At 38.8% G+C, this 20,722-nt stretch overlaps 2 protein-coding genes across 2 annotated transcripts; both read right to left on the bottom strand.

Moving 5' to 3' along the window:
* Positions 1–13,524: 13,524 nt before the first annotated feature.
* rbm15b (RNA binding motif protein 15B) lies at positions 13,525–17,528 on the bottom strand. The gene has a single exon (XM_048167132.1). It carries the CDS (start codon positions 17,255–17,257, stop codon positions 14,810–14,812), a length of 2,448 nt encoding a protein of 815 aa, XP_048023089.1. The 5' UTR covers positions 17,258–17,528; the 3' UTR covers positions 13,525–14,809.
* Positions 17,529–18,154: 626 nt separating this feature from the next.
* manf (mesencephalic astrocyte-derived neurotrophic factor) lies at positions 18,155–20,716 on the bottom strand. Its single transcript, XM_048167145.1, has 4 exons — positions 20,489–20,716; positions 19,219–19,346; positions 18,977–19,118; positions 18,155–18,796 (listed from the first exon to the last, which is right to left on the bottom strand). The coding sequence occupies exons 1-4, from the start codon at positions 20,574–20,576 to the stop codon at positions 18,612–18,614; spliced, it is 543 nt and encodes a 180-aa protein (XP_048023102.1). The 5' UTR covers positions 20,577–20,716; the 3' UTR covers positions 18,155–18,611.
* Positions 20,717–20,722: the final 6 nt, after the last annotated feature.

A 20,722-nucleotide genomic window follows, 5' to 3' on the forward strand; every position in this document is an offset into this window, starting at 1 on the left:
ATAAAAACTGGTGCAGCCTGGACCATGAATCATAATAAACATGCTCCAGCCAATAACCGACAAGAATGATTTTAAATGCGCGTTCATGACTGTTTCAAGAAGCACGGAGGGGAGGGGAGGGGGAGGAGGAGGAGGGAGGGTCTAGCTAGCCTCTGTTTTGTTTGACAACACTTCGAACGTCAACAGAAAGTTACTCCACCCAGGATCACTTAGAGCACCTTTAATAAGGAAAGACGTAAACAAGAAAAGTCAACTTAGACAATAATACCCATATTGTTTTAGCAATGTACGCAATGACAACTTTTATGACAAAAACAGGAGTGTATCTGTTTGCATTAAACTGTTATTGTCAGGGTTATTATCGTTAACTAAAAATAAAAAAAAAATATATAAAAATAAAACTGAAATAAAAACTATAATAACACTGTATCATCATTCCTGATGATTCCTATACTGACACCCCTGTTGAAATCTCAAACTGGTCACAAGGGTTCTGTGACTAATATAATTGTCGTCCTTCACATTAGAGTGACCTTTTGCCTTCAATGCTACACACACAGCCATTCATTTGTCCAAGGCCAGGGCAAGAGGCATCATGGGATACACTATTAAAAATCATCAACCATGTGGACTTGGTCTGTTTTGAGGTTCAATGAAAAATTAAAGGTTTGTATAATAGCCTACATTTCTCCAAGATCAAAAAACACGATCAAAGACAACGAGGCCTCGGGTGACCCGTTAATGAGTCATGAATTTTCGCAGTGTGCTTCTGTGATTCAAACAGGTACATAGAAAATGAAAGTCTTCTTCAAATGTATTAAACAACTGAATTGTCATATAAATCCCACTTTCTTCTTCATTCAAGATTTGAACTTTTCTTTTCACTGTGTTTGCAATAATTATAATGTTTGAGAGGTGAGCATTTCATAAAACACCAAAACTACTTCCTCATTCAAGATTTTGCTATCCTGTTATGTTAAGATTTGGTAATCTGTCATTAAATTGCAACATTGAAACTTACACTTTGTAAAAGATTAGGATTGAAATAAAATAGCAGATGACTAACAGCAAGTAATCTAAATAAACTGTCTTTGAGATGAGCCTTTAAGCTATTCATTTTACACAATAGCTTTAAAGTTGCCATGCAAAAATTCACCCTATCTATTTTATAAATGCATGTGTGGATCTTATTGTGAACAATTCATCCATGTATCATATTTTTTACTTTTTTTGTCTCATAAATGTTTAATTCAAAATTCATTTTTGAGTGCAAGTCAAAATCCAATCAACAACCGATGGAAAGAACCAAGTCTCCGCTTTTTATTCCTGATAATCCAAACTTGGATATACATCACAATACGGCAGAAAAGATCTGTCGCTACTTCTGTTCCATTGCAACTTTTATTGAAATGACTGGAAATTTTTGTTTTAAGAACTTAAAATAAATGTTCTGTGTTCATAATTCAATATTACAAAATAATTTTCTTTTTACTCAGTTTGTAAAAACAAAAAAGCAGTTCAGTTAAAGTGAAATTCAATTTTTTTAATATGTAAACCTTTTCATGGCATTCTAGAGCATATAATGTGAGTTACCATTTGCCGGCCTACATTATCATAATATGAGCTGAAAAATATATAACATTATAAAGATTAAAAATGGTTATCATTTTGCACAGACAAGTTTTATTACACTAGCCTTACATTTAAACTTACTTAAGCCTCACGAGAATTCCATTGTATGAAAATTACTGTAAATGATGAACTGCCTGAAATGAGCCATCAATAATTCCAGTCTTCTTGCATGAACCTATGTATGTTTGTAACATATTTACATAAGGCCGGTCTATGCCCTGTGTTGGCTGACTGTGTCTTTTTTTTTACCCTTAAACACTGTAGTTGTAGCTGAGACTGGAAGAGTTTGGTTCATGTTGTCGACATGTTGAGAATATGCTGTTTTATGCACTGCCATAGCAAATCCACTTTGATGAACTTCCAAAGGATGAGGACATGCGCTTTGTTTCTGACATGCGCTGAAAGCGGTAGTCCAATCACAACAGACTGGGCCATCTGACCAATCAGAGCAGGGCAGTCCAATCACAACAGACTGGGCCATCTGACCAATCAGAGCAGGGCAGTCCAATCAACAACAGACTGGGCCATCTGATCAATCAGAGCAGGGCAGTCCAATCACAACAGACTGGGCCATCTGACCAATCAGAGCAGGGCAGTCCAATCACAACAGACTGGGCCATCTGATCAATCAGAGCAGGGCAGTCCAATCACAACAGACTGGGCCATCTGACCAATCAGAGCAGGGCAGTCCAATCACAACAGACTGGGCCATCTGACAATCAGAGCAGGGCAGTCCAATCACAACAGACTGGGCCATCTGACCAATCAGAGCAGGGCAGTCCAATCACAACAGTCTGGGCCATCTGACCAATCAGAGCAGGGCAGTCCAATCACAACAGACTGGGCCATCTGATCCAATCAGAGCAGGGCAGTCCAATCACAACAGACTGGGCCATCTGATCAATCAGAGCAGGGCAGTCCAATCACAACAGACTGGGCCATCTGACCAATCAGAGCAGGGCAGTCCAATCACAACAGACTGGGCCATCTGACCAATCAGAGCAGGGCAGTCCAATCACAACAGTCTGGGCCATCTGACCAATCAGAGCAGGGCAGTCCAATCACAACAGACTGGGCCATCTGACCAATCAGAGCAGGGCAGTCCAATCACAACAGTCTGGGCCATCTGACCAATCAGAGCAGGGCAGTCCAATCACAACAGACTGGGCCATCTGATCAATCAGAGCAGGGCAGTCCAATCACAACAGACTGGGCCATCTGACCAATCAGAGCAGGGCAGTCCAATCACAACAGACTGGGCCATCTGACCAATCAGAGCAGGGCAGTCCAATCACAACAGACTGGGCCATCTGACCAATCAGAGCAGGGCAGTCCAATAACAACAGACTGGGCCATCTGACCAATCAGAGCAGGGCAGTCCAATCACAACAGACTAAGCCATCTGACCAATCAGAGCAGGGCAGTCCAATAACAACAGACTGGGCCATCTGACCAATCAGAGCAGGGCAGTCCAATAACAACAGACTGGGCCATCTGACCAATCAGAGCAGGGCAGTCCAATAACAACAGACTGGGCCATCTGACCAATCAGAGCAGGGCAGTCCAATCACAACAGACTAAGCCATCTGACCAATCAGAGCAGGGCAGTCCAATCACAACAGACTGGGCCATCTGACCAATCAGAGCAGGCCAGTCCAATCACAACAGACTGGGCCATCTGACCAAACAGAGCAGAGTAGGCCAATCACAACAGGGGCACGTTCAAGCTCAAAATGGTACGCAACGTTTTGCTACAGTTTCCGGGTTGACCGACATGTTTCCTGGAAACGGTGTGCAATGGGGTTTGAGATACGTTTCCTCTTGTTTGATGGGTGTGTCAAAAATGTCAGCGCAATCAGCAGCAACCTGTATATAAACCATGCGGTATTAAAGAGACAGCTTGCACAAAGGATCCAAGTAAAGTTGTTTACATACGTGTCCGCTGCAGCTCGGTATGCGCAACAATTGAAGATATTAGAAGACATGTTTGTCGTAAGAGTTTTATAGTAAAAATATAGCATATCAATTCTTCAAAAAGAACACAAAGAATGGCCTTCTCAGCTGCCATAGCTGCAACTCTTGTGTCATCAGAACAGGGTGTTCAACGCACCACCGTTTCCGTTTAAAAAAACGTTTTGCAACATTTTGTCGGGGCTGAACGCAGCCCAGACTAGGCCATCTGACCAACCAGAGCAGAGTAGACCAATTAAAGTGAATGCAGTTTTAACTAAATTGATTTTTCTGCCTCCTAACCATTATTTGGATCCATAAGATGCCAAAAAGGCACGTGGGTTCATTCTCAGTCCCTGTAATTACGTGTCTATGAGAGTGAGTCACGCTGGCAGATCTGAAACTTATACAGCAATCCTACAATCAGCGACAATGAGGGTTTTCAGCACAGACAATCTAATGCCAGAGGTCTGCGTGTTAAGCGATTAAACACCGGTCTCATGAGAGGGTCTGTCCCTCATGCTCATTCACTACAGTCCGTTGAGCACACAGCCTATTTATCAAGCTATTCATACACACGTCATGTACAAACTGCCTTCCCATTCACTATATGCAAAACAAACTGTGAAAGGCACCACTGAATGACCTGGTTATCAACACAACCCTTCTGAAGAACTAAAGCTTCGTTTGGAGCTCAGAGGAAGAGGCTGAATGACATTTCTTTGTGCCGACACCAAACCCCTCTCCCTCTCTGTAATAGCGATCCTCAATCCAATACCGTAAAACTCCTCACCTCGAATCAAAGGCTTCTGAAGTTTTCTCTCCCAGTGTCCCAGAGGGCCACACGTGCCCTGATGGTTCAGGAGGACAATCAAAAAACGGGATCAATCAAGGTCTGAAACAGGAGGAGGTGAAGCACCTGTGACCATCTGCTAGCCTGGAGCCGCTCATCTGGAGGAAAACAGCAAAGATCAAAATATACACCTGTGCTGAAATCTGGTTAGGTATTAGTTTTTTTTTTTTTGTTTGGTTTTTGAAATCTCAGGCCTTTTTGTTCACCTAATAAATAAAACTGAAATCAATCAGCAGCTGTGTTGGGTAACGCTGATTTTTTTTTTTTTTTTGTACACTAATTTGGAAAAAAGAAGATTGCTTAATGTTTTTTGAAAGAAGTCTCTTATGCTCACCAAGGCTGCATTTATTTTATTTAAAATACAGTATAAACAGTAATGTTGTGAAAAAATGTTTTCTATTTAAATGTATTTTAAAATGTAATTTATTCCTGTGATCAGAGCTGAATTTTCAGCATCATTACTCCAGTCTTCAGTGTCACATGATCCTTCAGAAATCATTCTTATATGATGATTTGCTGCTCAAGAAACATTTCTGATTATTATCATGTTGAAAACAGTTGTGCCGCTTCATATTTTTGTGGAAATCATTTTTTTTTTTTTTTCAGGATTCTTTTATGAATAGAATGTTCAAACCAACAACATTTATTTGAACAGCATACAGCATTTATACTGAAATCTTTTGTAACAACATAAAATTCTTTACTGTCACTTTCAATCAATTTAATGCATCCTTGCTGAATAAAAGTATTAAATCTTTTTTTTTTTTATCTGACTACTTATGTCAAATGTTTTATCTAATTTTAATTACTTTTGAATGGCAGTTTATTACGGTTTCCACAAAACATTAAGCAGCACAACTGTTTTCAACATTGACAATAATAATAAATGTTTCTTGAGCAGCAAATCATCATATTAGAAAGATTTCTGAAGGATCATGCGACACTGAAGACTGGAGTAACGATGCTGAAAATTCAGCTTTGATCACAGGAATAAATTACATTTTACAGTATATTACAATTTTTTTTAAATTGTAATGATATTTCACCATATTACTGTTTCACTGTTCTTTGATCAAATAAGTGCATCCTTGGTAAGCATGCAGCAGACCTTTGACCTGTAGTGTATTTGTGTATTATCATGTATTTGTATGTGGAGAGATAAATGTACAATGGCAGATAGTGGGGAAAATATTGCAAGCACTAAGTTCATTGATTCATCATTACATAATTGCAGTTAATAACTGCTTTACAGACTGCCTTCACTTGTTAATGGAAACTGCTGTATCATAAGTTCAAACAGCTCCCCTCTGACAATCTCCCTGCTGTAAACCATGCTCTTTATTAACATTTATTTCTAATTAGAAACTGGATACATGTGCTTCCCCTAAGGCGACTTTAAAATATGTTACAGTGCTGTTATAAAATCTCCAAATCTAATGAATTGCTTCATGGGTTGTCTTAAACTTGATACCACAAAATCATATATATATATATATATATATATATATATATATATATATATATATATATATATGGGAACAGGCACACGGCAGCCAAAAATCAAAGTCCACTAGTCCACGCATCTTTCCAAGCACACAGCAAAAGAAGTAAACTTTGAAAGGCTTATGCGCTCAACTTTGGAAGAGGAGCACACTGTAAAACCGAACAGTGAAATTAATTAAATTAAATGAGTTTGTTTCACTCAAATAATAATGAAAGTTCATTGTACTTAATAGAAAAAAGTTGCATGAACTCAAAATTTCATTGTAGTAAGCTGAACTTAATATGATTGAGTTGAGCTGCAGCAGATTTCTAATTCCCAGCATGCTTTGTGTCAGACCATATAAATAACTGTTGAAATTAAGTGTTATTTTGTGTGTTTTTGCACAAGATTAACATATGGAGATATAAGTTAATGTTTAATGTTGTGTTATGTTGGGATTCAGGGGGGGTTCTGTTATGTTAGTTTTGTAGGGTTACCACTGTGGTGAAGAGTAGAGCCTGTGGTTAGGTTGAGGATGAGCTGCAAAACATTTAAGACCACATATGTTGTTTGATTAGTGATCAAATAGTCTGATAGTTATAATAGCATGTGTTATTTGCTATGTAACATTTAACCAAGATCTGAATGTGATGTTTATGTAAATTAACTGTATGTAATTAACATTATGATGAGCTGGGAAAGGGATGCTGGTGACGGGATTGTTAGTGAGAGACACCTGTGCACCACACTGGCCTTGATCTGTTTCCATGACTCTCAGCCCCGCCCCACTTGTCACAAAAATTTTAAGTTCTACCAACTTTAAAAAAAATGAGTTAGTTTACTTAAATGTTTTGAGGTAATAAGTTTCCTCAAATGTTTTGAGTATTCTGAACTTATTGGGTTTTACAGTGCAGTAATGATGCTTAAATTTCAGCTGTGCGCCACAGCAATAAAATACATTTTAATATTATAATACAAAAAGAGTTATTTTCAATAGGAATATTTCACAATATTAATGGGAAGATGTTTTAGCTTGGGGGTGGGGGGGTACATCCATGAGATTTCCATGCTCCACTTTTAAGTTATGCGTCGCCTAGCCACAACCTACAGATCCCAGCATAAACAATGATACATTATTTGTTATTAAAGTATCAACAGCAGTCAGAAACATAAAAGCAAGCATAGGCAGTGCTGCGTGCATGATTTGGCATGGCAGAAGTTCACAATGCACAGACTGGAGACTCAAGATGTCAGCACCATATTGGCACACTGGCGGCTTCAGTTACTACAATGGAAGAGAGTGAAGGTGAAGGTTTTTTTACAGTCCTAACATGTCAATGCATTCCAGAAATCAACAGATTTGTCTGTGAATGGCTACATTGCTCAAATCTGCAAAAACGCGTTTCTGCCTATGCTTGAGCCCGTAAATCGTTTTTATTTGATCTTAGTTGTTCTTTAAGAAATAATACCCCATTTAAAGTGTTTATTCAGACAAATTATTAAATGATAAATGAATAAAACATTAAAAACTTTCACGACCCCAAAGGTCGATCAACATCTTTTGTTGATCCTGGAACAACATTCCTATCCAAAAACATAGTCCTAGCCCTATCCCTACCTCTAAAGCTAACCCTACCCATAAGTTATCCCTAAAATCAGAGGGAAATGATAGGTGAATAACACTGATGCAGAAGCACCCTGGTTGTAAGCCTAAACTTGACATAAACATATCCCTCAAATCTAAATGGTTGATTAGAATGTTGTTCCAGGATCAATAAAGATGTTGATCCAGGAACATATTCTACTTGGTGAAATCATGTTCACCGCTTTGGAACAATAGTGTGCATATTATTACGGGGTGCAAAATGTTCTTGATTCGTTTTGTGAGATTCATCCATCTGCAATGAGAGGGAAGACTGTTATAACACTGTATAGTCACGTCTCTGCAGGGTCGCACTGCCTGTTCTATTGTGCCTGCTTCATGGTTTAAAAATACACCAGCAATCTCATCGGGATAAAACAGTCGACAATTGTTTCTGGGAGATTCCTGCTCCTGTCTCTGCCTTAACTGAGTCGGATTTGCGAGACAGGACCATAAGCTCCCGACAGCGATGAGAAGCTTTCTTTGTAGTCGTGTAACAATGCCTAAAGCGATATGGTAGGTATGTCACAGATACATGTGAAGGCCAAAAGCCACAACGCCACCTGCCTGCTTGACAGAATGCAAAGCTCAGGCTTCAAAGTGGCTCAGCTGACATCATCTGCCAGGCCTTTCGGGACTGCTGGTGATTTTGTGGTTGCACCATATCCTGAAAGCTTTACAAGGAATCCATGTAGTGTAGGGTTTACAGCAGCTGATTTGGTTGGATGGTTGGATCTCAATGATTCTAGAATATCTGGAGAGGGAGAATAATATTGAGTCAACATCAAGCCTACACATTTATTTCTTTCATAAATATATATATAAAAAAAGACATGGTATGGAATTGTGATTCCATACAGGTCTAAGTCTACAAATACACCAGGGTTCCTCAAATCCAGCTCTAGCGGGCCACTGTCCTGCAGAGTTTAGCTCCAACCCTAATCAAATACACCTGAACAAACTAACCAATGTCTTCAGGATTACCAGAAAGTTACAGGTAGGTGAGTTTGAGCTATGGGCAACTTTGGTCCTGGAGGTTCACTGTCCTGCAGAGTTTAGCTCCAACCCTGATAAAAACTCATGGCCTGTAGCTTTCTAATCCTGAAGACATTGATGAGCTTGTTCAGATGTGATTGATTAGGGTTGAAATATGCAAGACCCAGCCTTCCAGAATTAAAGTTGCCCATCCCAGAGATGAACTCTGTAGGGCAGGATTTGAGGAACCCTGGTCAACACTAATCCAGATACATTTGAAAGCGCATATTTTTCTCTCTGTTTTGGCCTTCTGTCCACACTTAGAAAACTGAGCTTTTTGAAGACTCTCTCTAAGGTGAATAAATATGAAACGGCTGTTTTCAAGCTATAGTGTGGACTTTGAAAACAGAGGTATTTGAAAATGCTGATGCATGCATGTTTAGTCATATGACACATATTGTACTGAGAGATATCTGTTTATACCGGTATGTGCTATGTGCAATTCACTTTCAGTGTTTCTAATGATAAATGTTACTTGTACTTGTTACTTAAATGTTACTTGATACTTCATAATATATTCCTGCAAAGATGACAGAACATTTACTTGAAATTGCTGTCCTGTGGCAAATGCATTTTATTCCAGACATGGAATGACATTTGAGTGCAACCTGGACGTACCAGTAAGTGATGAGATACTTTGCTAATAAGATGATCGTGCCAGAAAAAAGCATGAGAGATAAATAATGTCTGGTCCCTCGGTATCATCTCAGTGAGCTTTAACACAAGAAACTTTTGAAAAAAACTTTTTTTTCTGCTAGTGTGGACAGAGAATGTATTGAAATGAAAAAAGGCATTTTCAAATATATCCAAAGGGATAGTTCACCCAAAAATGAATATTCTGTTATCATTTACTCCCCCTGAAGTAGTTCCAAAACCTGTATGAATTTCTTTGTTCTGCTGAACAGAAAGGAAGATATTTGGAAGAATATCAGTAACCAAACAGATCTCACCCCCATTTACTACTATAGTAGGAAAAATAAATACTATGGTAGTCAATGGGGGTGAGATCTGTTTCGTTACTGATATTCTTTCAAATATCTGCCTTTGTGTTCAGCAGAACAAAGAAATTCATACAGGTTTTGGAACTACTTCAGGAGGAGTAAATGATGACAGAATATAGCTGTAATAGAGTCGGGTTCCAGAAGTCAAAACTCCATTCATTTTTTTCCATAAGGAAATTGATTTTGAACAATAACTTTTAAACCTTTAAAGACAGACCTACTGTGAGCCACGAGGTTGTTAATCGATGGTATTTGCTTCTGCTGAAACCGTCAGCCCATATTATTATAGCTTATTTTTTTAAATGATAGTGTTTAACAATCCTAGAGTCGAAAAAATTCAACAGGCTCCAAAATAGCTCTTTAGCTCCGCCCACTCCCATGAAGCACTGCAAATGATGTAATCGGGTAACTGATCTCCCTACACTCTCAAAAAACGTAAATGTTTGTTAGTATATGCATATTTTGCAATAAACTTAAAATGTTATATATATATATATATATAAAAAATCAATGTTTGTAAATGAGTATTTCTCCATTTTTAATTCAATTATGTTTGCAATGCTTCATGGGATTGTACTTCTTTCCCTCACCAAAGCTGTTAAGTACACACACAGTCTTGTACCTTTGTCTTTTTGTCTGATTTTCAAAAAAAAAAAAAAAATGTTGCTTCAAATCAAAGTTTGTGATTCACCTCGTAGCTGCTTGGTTTGGTTCATGGCTTATAACTCTTTAACAAAGACTTATTATTTTATAATCCATATGGGAAAAAATTATGAGAGAGAGAGAAAAAAAAAAAAAAACAACTTCCGGAACCATGCAGCCCTGCTGAAAAAGGGGGCGGGCACTGTTGCACTCTATAATGGCTTGCAGGGCCCATGTGTCACTAATGGCTTTACTCTAGTATGGTATCCTTCTTGTGTGTTCTTACCAAAGACCATAAAGACAAAGAAAACTACATCAACAGATACGATCAACTCATCAGCCCAGCTGAGAAGCTGTGGGGCCATGTTTCATTGATTTTCCTTGCTTTAATGGATTTCATTGGACCTTTCATGATTCCACATTAATATTTCATTACTTGTGTCTTCCATTTCCTACACTATAAGAGCACCAGGCTAGCTTACATTGAAGTGCTCTGGGTCGATGGACTGCTACCAGGAACCGGCCAAAACACATGATCCCTGTCTCCACCCAGGGGATGAAACTTGTGATTTGAAATGACAAAAAGGGCATAAAAAAATTAGTTAACCCCTTAGCATTCCTGTCAAATTTGCCTAAAACACCTAAAAAAAAGGGGGCATGACCAAAGTAAATTGCATGCTGTTCTTGAACCACTTGGAGTATATGCATGGTTTTGGTCTCTTTTGAAAGGTATGTGGTACAGTGGAATGCTAACAGGTTAAAGACATTAGCAGACAGAGTACAAAAACACACTAGCACAACAACCCTGAGTTGCAATGGGATTAACATGCTTGTGCTTGTAAATAAATAACCTTGTGCTACTTGAGATTTCAGTTGCAGTTGGTACATTTTTTATGTGAACATTTGAAAATCTGTTACCTGAGGAAGGTTATTTTGTTGGTTTGAATTGTTTTTTGGCCAAATGATCTATGCTGCACCTGAAAGAACTAGATGTGGCCTTTCAAGTTAGAAAAATCAACAACACAACTCACAGTTTAGTTTAATATTGTATCACTGGGTTAAATTGAATTGTGGACGTTAATTTATTCAGGTGCAATAGCGCAAAACAAAGCGATCAGACATACAGGTCAGACAAGCTGCTGGCTCAGCACACCATGAAAGATGCTTTCTTAAAAATCCTTTCAAGTGCTGCTTCAAAGGAACCATCAATGTCAGTAAAAAAAAAAAATGCATTTATGACAAACAGTTAAGTGTTGAAAATTCAGTCTATCCTAACTAAATCGTCTTAAAAAAGGATTAAAGATGTTTTGCGGGTTTGATTTAGATGATTCAAAAAGAATTATGCTTAAAAAAAAAACCTTTTTTTTTTTTAGCTTTCATTAACATCCCCAATTACAATGAGCCCAATAATATATATATATATATATATATATATATATATATATATATATATATATATATATATATATATATATATGAAAGATGTCTCTTATGCTCATCAAGGCTGCATTTATTTGATCAAAAATACAGTAAAAACAGTACTATTATGAAATATTATTACAATTTAAAATAATGGTGTTCTATTTTAATATACTTTAAAATATAATTTATTTTTTGTGATGCAAAGCTGAATTTTCAGCATCATTACTCCAGTCTTCAGTGTCACATGATCCTTCAGAAATCATCCTAACATGATAATTTATCATCAATATTGGAAAAAGTTGTGCTGCTTAATATTTTTCATAACCTGTGATACTTTTTGTTCAGGATTCATTGATGAATAAAAGTTAAAAAAGAACAGCATTTATTCAAAATAGAAATCTTTTCTAACAATATGTCATTACTACATCTTTTTTTATCAATTTAACAGATCCTTGCTAAACAAAAGTATTCATTTCTTTAAAAAAAAAAAAAAAAAAAAAAAAATTACTGATCCCAAACTTTTGAACGGTAGTCTGTATTGTTACAAAATATTTCTATTTTAAATAAATGCTGTTCTTTTTTAACTTTTTATTCATCAAAGAATCCTGAAAATTGTATCACAGATTATAAAAAAATATGAAGCATCACAACGGTTTCCAACATTGATAATAAATCAGCATATTATAATGATTTCTGAAGGATCATGTGACACTGAAGACTGGAGTAATGATGCTGATGAAAATTCAGCTTTGCATCACAGAAATAAATTATATTTTAAAGTATATTAAAACAGAAAACCATAATTTTAAATTGTAATAATATTTCACAATAGTACAGTTTTTTTTTTTTTTTTTCTGTATTTTTGATCAAGTGTATATATAAGACATTATATAGTTTTAGACATTTAAGACATTTGGCAGTTAATCAGGATTCCATTAAAATGCTTTCAGACAAATTCAAAATATAAGAGTCAAATATGAGAGCTGCGATTCAGGCCAACATCACATATTAACTAATGAATCACAGTTCTCCAACAACAGAAATCAGTGGCCTGTTCAAATGACAGCAGCTGTTGGCAGGTTGACAAGCACAAACACAAAAAGCTGTATAAATGGCCAATTTAAAATTACCTGTCACCTTGAGAGCAGGGTTCAGTCAATTAAGCAACTCTAAAGCCTTTCTGTACAGATAGTTGGTCAGCAGGAAAGCATTGAGAGATCTGTCAGGATTTGACAGACTGGACTTCTGTGGCTTGACCAGTGTAGATTCTCTCATTCTGACATTGAGAAATTAGCTAATTAAGTGTTAGTCTGAAGTACAGTCACTCAACTACATTATAAATAATTAACAAGCTTCTGAAAACAATAAAGCTGGCTAATCTTCCAGCGTCATGCAGATCTATATATTAAACAGCATAAATATCGCACGCAAACTACTTCATTTGCATACTGGCATAAGGAGAAACTAAATGAAGACCGCTTTTATGTCTGTTCAATGCAGCAACAATGTCTCAGCAAGCATTTAATATGCACCGCACTGACTGTTTCCCCTGAAGCAACTTCCCACTTGCACAGCAGGAACTCGCTGGTTTCATAGATTGAGTTAATATTGTTTTTCTTTGACCACACTGCCACCTAGTGGTTATTACAAAGCGCTTCACAGTCAAGCCTCATTTGAACTCTGGAATCTTTTTTTTAATGACGGATGTAGTTGCCTGGTTACCACTTTAACCTTCACAACTTGTTTTGTAGGCAGGACTGAGATGGAGAGGTAACTATGGAGACAGGTTACTGGCCGTTCATTTTCATTACATATCGCTAAACATTGAATGCAGAGTTTTGCAAATAATGACAGGAGGTACGATTTTAAAAACAAGCACATGAAATGTTTACTTTTTTATACTCATACAGGTTTTGCATACAGACAGAAAAAAGACTTTCCTATAAAAGTATTACAAAAAGGAGTGTTAAAAGAGATGTAAAACAAAAGAATATGATTAAAAATAAACCATGGAAAATTACTGTTCAGTGCAAATTGTTGTAGTGTTGGCAGGTGGACCTTCAAACCCCATCATTATTAACTAAAATCTAAAAATAACACTTGTTTCAGGTTTATACATTATTATGAAATTCAGATCACTTGACATGAAAAAAAAGAAAAAAAAACAAAAACACCTCTCATAACAGCACTTTTAGATGTGTGTTGCTTTAAATGACTTGGCAAATAGTCATTCAGTGGAGGGCAGATGAAACACTACTAATGCTTAAAAAGACGTTACTGTGTACAAACAAGCACGAGCTTAAACCGTAGTGTTCGTAATGTTTAAAACATTAGTGTGTTTGGATCAGTACAGTACTCATTCAGTAAGTAACATGTATAGTCACATGACCTTTCTGTTAGTGCTGCAGGTGCATATTTAAAACAACATACAATAAAAATGCAATGGGCTCAAAGACTGTCTTCATTTTGTCAAACATACCTGATGTGTTACATGGTTAAAGAGGTAGAAGCCAACATTATGACACAAACGCCTCATCTGAACCGAACACGCTGCCTCGTCAAGCACCGTTTCATTTCTGAAAATCATTTTAGGGCCTTAATCTGATTGTTGTGAAACAGACAGTGGATGTAATATGGGAGCGAAGACCTGTTACTGAATGCGTTACGGAGTAAAAAGCCACAAACAAAATATCATACTTGAATTCCGGTCAACAGAAATTGACATTTCATAAACATTTTTTTACGTAAACTGTTAGAGTGAATTGAATGCTACAATTCCAAAACAAACGCATTTACAAACAATTTACACCAATTCATTCTGTTTGAGGCCCAGTATGTTTTGCACCTATTTTAGCGAGCCACCGGAAGGAAGCTTCAGTTAAATTGCTTTGTGCATGCAAATATATAAAACACATTTTTAAGTAGGATACAATTTTGAACACAGCTGAGAGAAATAATGAAAAAAAACCCCTCATTTGTACGTTTATAAAACAACTTCTCTGGGATGCTATTCAATTTCAAAACATTTTAAGAAGGGAATGATCATGTGGACTGTGTGGAAGTATTAAAATAAAAAGGTACATCCATCCTAAAATCATAAAAGGCATAAAATCTGTGTGGAAAGTTCTTAGAGAGTTGGAATTGAAGTGTTAAGGTGAGTCTTTAACAACCACGATGACCAGGTGTTCCTCCTCAAGTTTGCCAAGAGTTTTCAGAGCAGTCTGGAGATACTGTTGTGAGAAGTCACATGGTGGGAAGGCGTACAGCATGCCCCCCATTTCTCTCTCTTTGGGGCCGCCGAGGGGCAAGCCGATGACCCCTGCTGCCTGCTTGTTCCTGAGGTACGTCACCAGGTTGCGGAGAAGGCGCTGCTGAAGGCCTGGTTCTGGAGGAGGGGCGTCGCGGTCCATGGGCCCCTGGACGGCGAGGAGCACAGCGTAGCTGTCCGGGCTGCCTAGTTTAATGCGACGCGTCACCTCATCCAGTTTGGGCTGATCCAACCTCAGCCGCTGAGCAATTTTAAGCTGTGTGATCTTGGAGCCACCTGCTTGGTTGTCTCTCATGAGGGATTGGAGAAAGCTCGCGCCTCCCTCGAGCATGTGCATGTTTGTGGGGAAGCAGCTGTTCTTAAGAACGAGAGAACCGTGCCACACGCGACTCAACGTCTGGGCATATTCGGAGAGCGTGCTGGGCTTTTTGGAGTCCGTTTTGGACTTGTCCGTCTGCGAGTCGGGGTCGCTCTCACTTTTGCGGTGGTTGCGATCACGCTCATCCTTCCTCGGATGCAAAGATTCGTCCTGTGCAGGACGTTCGTCGCTGGAATGTCTGCTGATGTCAGGCGTGTGATCGAGGGGTTCTGAGGTGGAGTCCGGAAGACGGCCGCGGCCCCGGTCCGGGCTGTCTTCAGGAGTGGATGGCGCCCCTCCTCTGAGCTTTGACCTTCCACGCTCCTCGGTGGGACGGTCATTGGGGCTGAGGCTCCTTCGCTTGCGCCGCTCCTCCCAGTTTTTCCCCAGCCCACGTTCTAGGTCTCGCTCCTTCACCCAGCGCTCCCTGCTGCGGCTACGACTGCGGCTGCGCTGCCTGACCCGCCCAAACGCTTCCGGGTTTGCCCGCCGCTCTAGTCCTTTCGGCGGACTCCAGTCCCGGTCCGAAAGGCGCTCTCTTTCTCGCTCGGCGAACAGAGGGTGCGATGGCGAGCGGGCTCTCGCTCTTAGCTCTCTCTCTAGGCTGCGGTGGCGTCCGTAACCATCAGCGAGAATATCATAATGTGGAGGCGGGAGCAAAGGCGGCTGGTACTGTTGAGGGTATGCCCTCGTCTCCTCTGCCTTAGCAAAATCCACACGTAGCCTACGGTTCGGACCGCCCAGAGGAAAGCCACGCATTTGCGCGCAAGCGGCCTGGGCTGCATCCAGGCTTTCATAATGAATGTAAGCAAAATTATCTCCTTTCACATAGTCAATGGTGCGAATACTCCCAAAGCGATCAAACTCACGGGCTAAAGCAGCCAGCGATGTATTCGGGCCAAGTCCGCCCACCCAGAGCCGAGTCGTCGGATTGGCTTTCCCGTATCCAATCTTAATCGGGTTGCCGTTAATCATGCGTCCCTGCATGGCCACTTTAGCCCGGTGAGCCATATCCAAGTTCTGAAATTTAAGAAAAGCATACGCGCCCCCTTGTCCACGAGCGGGGCGCTTGATAACGACTTCTTCAATAATTCCATACTTGTCAAATCCTTGTCGTAGTTCCACCTCAGAAATATTATGATCCAAGTTGCCGATGAACAAGTTCCTTGTGGCTCTCTGATCATCCTCTGGTTTTAAGTCCTCCTCGGGAAGCTGATATGCATATGCGCGGCTCCTCTCCTCCAAAGCGCTGTAATAGTCCAAAACACGGTCCCTGCTGAGTCCCATGCCATCAACGTAGTGCCTAGGTCTCATTTCTCGAAGGGCGCTACCCCCGGCACCTGGTGACAGGGACCGCTGTCTGTAGGTGTAGGCAGCACTGTGCAGAGATACATAGCTAACATCTGGAGGAGTGACACTGCGGCGCCGCATATACATGGGTTCAACTTTGAGTGGACGATCATATAGCACCAACCTGGTTTTGGCATGACGTGCTTCCCGTGCAGTTTCCGTGTGTCTGAAGTTGACATAGGCGATGCGACCCAGTTCAGGCGTATGAGAAAGCTTGACGCTCACATCTCCAAACTTTTTAAACTCATGAAACAGTCCGTCCTCCACATGTTCATCAGAAAGCTGAGATCCAAGGTTGCTGATAAGTAGTGTCTTGTATTCTAGTCGCGTTCCCACTGTTTCTGTGGATGGTGTCTTACCTTTAGGCAGGACTGAGGTGGTTCGGAGGGGGGCTCGACCCAGCAGACCCAGTTCATGATGCGGGCGGTGATGCAGACTCTCTCTCTCCTCACGGACCCGCGGTTTTTCCCGCTCTCGGCTGCGGCTTCGTTTATGATAGTTTCGGCTCTCTGCAAGCAGAAGCGCGAGCGGCGGGTTCGGTTCGCGCTCTCGGTCTCGCTCGCGGACGCGTTTGGTGAGCGCTCTGGACGGACTCGCGTCGCGCTCGGCCTGCCGCTTCATTTTACAGTGATGCTCCCCCAGCAAAAATATAAAATCAGCTCCGAGGTGAAATCTCACGGCTCCAGGAGATTTTGCACATCCGTGAGGAGGACTTTAACTAACGTTTGCACGGAAAAATATTCGTCTGGATGTTGAATTTCACCGATAAAAATAAAACTACAAACATTAGCGTCGCCTCGGCTGCATCTACTCCGCCATCTTGGACAAAAGGAATGTGCGCGCTCCGCGAGTGGGAGGAGACTCTGCTGACGTCAGAACGCATTCGCGTGACGCTTTAAAATGATGGAAAATCAATATTGACACTAAAATAAAGATGTGAGAGCTAAATGTATTAACTATTTTCATAAGAATATAATACTTATTCTCATTCAAGAAGAGCTGAGATACACACAATGCCTGTATTATTATGCTATTGTACAGTCTGTCTGTGAATGTGAAATAGTATATTTTGCAACAACAAACCTTATCATATCCTGTTGAGTGCATTGCATACAGTATTCCTGTTTTGCACTACACATTTTTTTGCAAATGTAGTAGGTCCACTATGTATACAAATTCACATACTACGCAGTTTCTAGAGAAATAGCATATACTGATATTATAATGAAAAAAAGTGTAATATGAGCAAAAATGCGCATGAACGTATTTAATGTAACAAAAACTGTAAAGAGATATACAAATACATGCAATAAGTATTGCATTATATAACCATATAAATCAATTCAATACCATCACATGGTAACTAGGTATTTTGGTAGTCAAATAAAATGCTAATGCCCTGAAGGAAATTTAGAAACTTTACAAAAAGTGGCCTCAATGAAAAAGGTACAATACTAAATACAATAATAATAAAAAAACAAATAAAACAGCAAAATAATAATAAAGGACAAGACCAAATTCTTTTCTTCTTTTAATGAAAAAGACAGTATAACTGTATTAAACATTTTACAGCAAAGTCCACTCAAACTGACCCTCACATTTTGAAGATGAGACTCTCCTCCATTATATTTCAAATAATGAGTCAACTAAGAAAGCCTATACCCTCAAAAAAAGAAAAGAAAATGTAAATCAAACTAGGCAAAGTGTGTCAAACATAGTTCCCATAACGTCAGGTGGCAAACAGAGGTTGTGTTGGATATTATTTAGAACTACAAGCTTGCACATTGCAAGTCATAAATTAAAGGTTGTATTTTCATGGAAGTGTGTGGTTTCTTGACGTTTACCCCTGGAGTACATGGTAACGTGACAATCACAATGCAGACCCAACTTTTAGTTGGTCAGTCAGCTGCACAGCGCAAATCTTCCACCCTAAATGCCTTTGGCCACTGCCTTGGTCCCATAATTCCCTGCAAGTTTACAGATCTGTCCGTGCCTTGGCTGCGTTGGGTGCATACTTGGGCATTAGCTCATTGATCTTGCGGATGAAGTCAGATTTCTCCACGCATCCTTTGCAGGATTCACCCCATTCCTCCAAAATTTTCTTCAGATCTTTCACTTTCAACTTCTTGAGGTCGACGGAGCTCAGGTCAACTTGTTTATCTAGAAGATGACAAAAGCATTTAATGACTTGCAGTATATTTTGGTTTTGGGCTGGGCAGGATGCTTAAACAAACAATGGATATGATATGGTTACACATGCATACTGGTCAACCACTAAACAGATGCAATAAATTAATCACAGAAAACTACTTTCCTATGCAAACAAACTTTTCAACTTACCATATTTCAGTTCACAGATTTGACTGTCCTTCTTTTTGAGCTTTTCACAAATCTTATCCACTGGCACATGGTGACTCATCGGTTTGGAAACTTCATTGATCATTTTTGTAGCTGCATCACTTGTTGCCCCTATATAATAACACTGCGCAAACACACAAAACAGATACAAAGTAAGAATAAACAAACATAAATAATGCAAGAAAAAAAAAGCACAATTCACTGATCTGATACACAAGACTTACAAAGCGGTTTTCTTTCCCTTTGGTATCTTTGCAAGATTTTAGAAGAGATTTTTCGATGGCATCACTGTTGAACTTGACGTCGTCGTCGTTTAGCTTCTGGTAAAACCGTTCCAGGAAACCCACACAGACTGCAATGCAAAAATCGTACACAAAGAACTTTTATTTTTCTTTGAAAATGATTCACTAAGACATCTTTACGGCTTAAAAGCAAGTTCTACTTGATAATACAGCAATATCTAGATGAAAAAAATATGCAAGAGAACAAAACTTGAAGAAAATGTGTATTCACAATTAAAATATACTTGTATTTTTTTTTCTCCTATAATTCTTCCAGGTAAGGATATTTACAAGTTACAACCCTGTTAAACCCTCGGATCAACACAATTAGTCCATTAAATTAGACACATTTACATTTATTTTGCTCTCCTGCCAGCTGCCAGGCTGTTATTGAAAATAAGAATATGTTCTTAATGACTTGCCTGGTTAAATAAAGGTTAAATAAATAAACATTTATGAAATCATCCAGATAAATATCATATACACATATTTTATATATATATATATATATATATATATATATATAGATAGATAGATAGATAGATAGATAGATAGATAGATAGATAGATAGATAGATAGATAGATATCTCATTATATCAGTTCATTTCAAAATTATTTATTTATTTATTGATCAGTTTATAACTAGAAAAAACGGAAATTATGACCAATATCTGAATCGGTGTGCAATAGATAGTTCTGAATATGAAGTGCGTATTTATTTACATGGGTTTCTGATAATAACCTGCATTATGTAATCCACTGTTTACAGTATGATACTATTGTCCAAAAGATTTTCATTGAAAACATAAGAAAGTAGTGGTTTAGGTGACCTAATTTACAAAATTACAAAAAATAAATGCCTTTACAATGCTAATATAAAATGCTTTATGTCATTAAAATACTTATTTTCTAATAAATCCTATTAGAAACATACTGTATATTATAAATATACATCATACAAATGATTATAAAATGCGTTTAGCTTAACAGTACCTTAAAACCTAAAGGAAAAAATAATGATTAATGAACTGAATAACTGAAGTAGTTAACAGTTAAAAACGAACACCAAAATACACAATAAAACGACCTCAGTTAAACACACAGCAGAGCTAAACTAAAGAAGAGGAGCAGAACGCAGCAGTGAGATGCTCTTGACGGGGAAAGTGTTTCCTCCACATGTTTACTCTATGAACATATTATTACACAAACTCACCTTCACACTCTCCATCTTTCAAAGCATCACTGCAACTCGGAACCAGCGCCAGGGCCAGTGCCACAGAAAGCCCACTTAAATATAACATCCTAAAGCCAATCAAACGTGTCTAACTACTTAAATACGTTATGAAAAAGTGCTGGACTTAGTTTTGAACGATCATTAAAGATACCGGCTAAAGAAACACGCAACGTACCGATTCAACAGCGCTTCCTATTGAAAGTTTCCGCCCAC

The sequence above is a fragment of the Megalobrama amblycephala genome, linkage group LG2 (assembly GCF_018812025.1).
Source record: "Megalobrama amblycephala isolate DHTTF-2021 linkage group LG2, ASM1881202v1, whole genome shotgun sequence".
NCBI classification, from domain to species: domain Eukaryota; kingdom Metazoa; phylum Chordata; class Actinopteri; order Cypriniformes; family Xenocyprididae; genus Megalobrama; species Megalobrama amblycephala.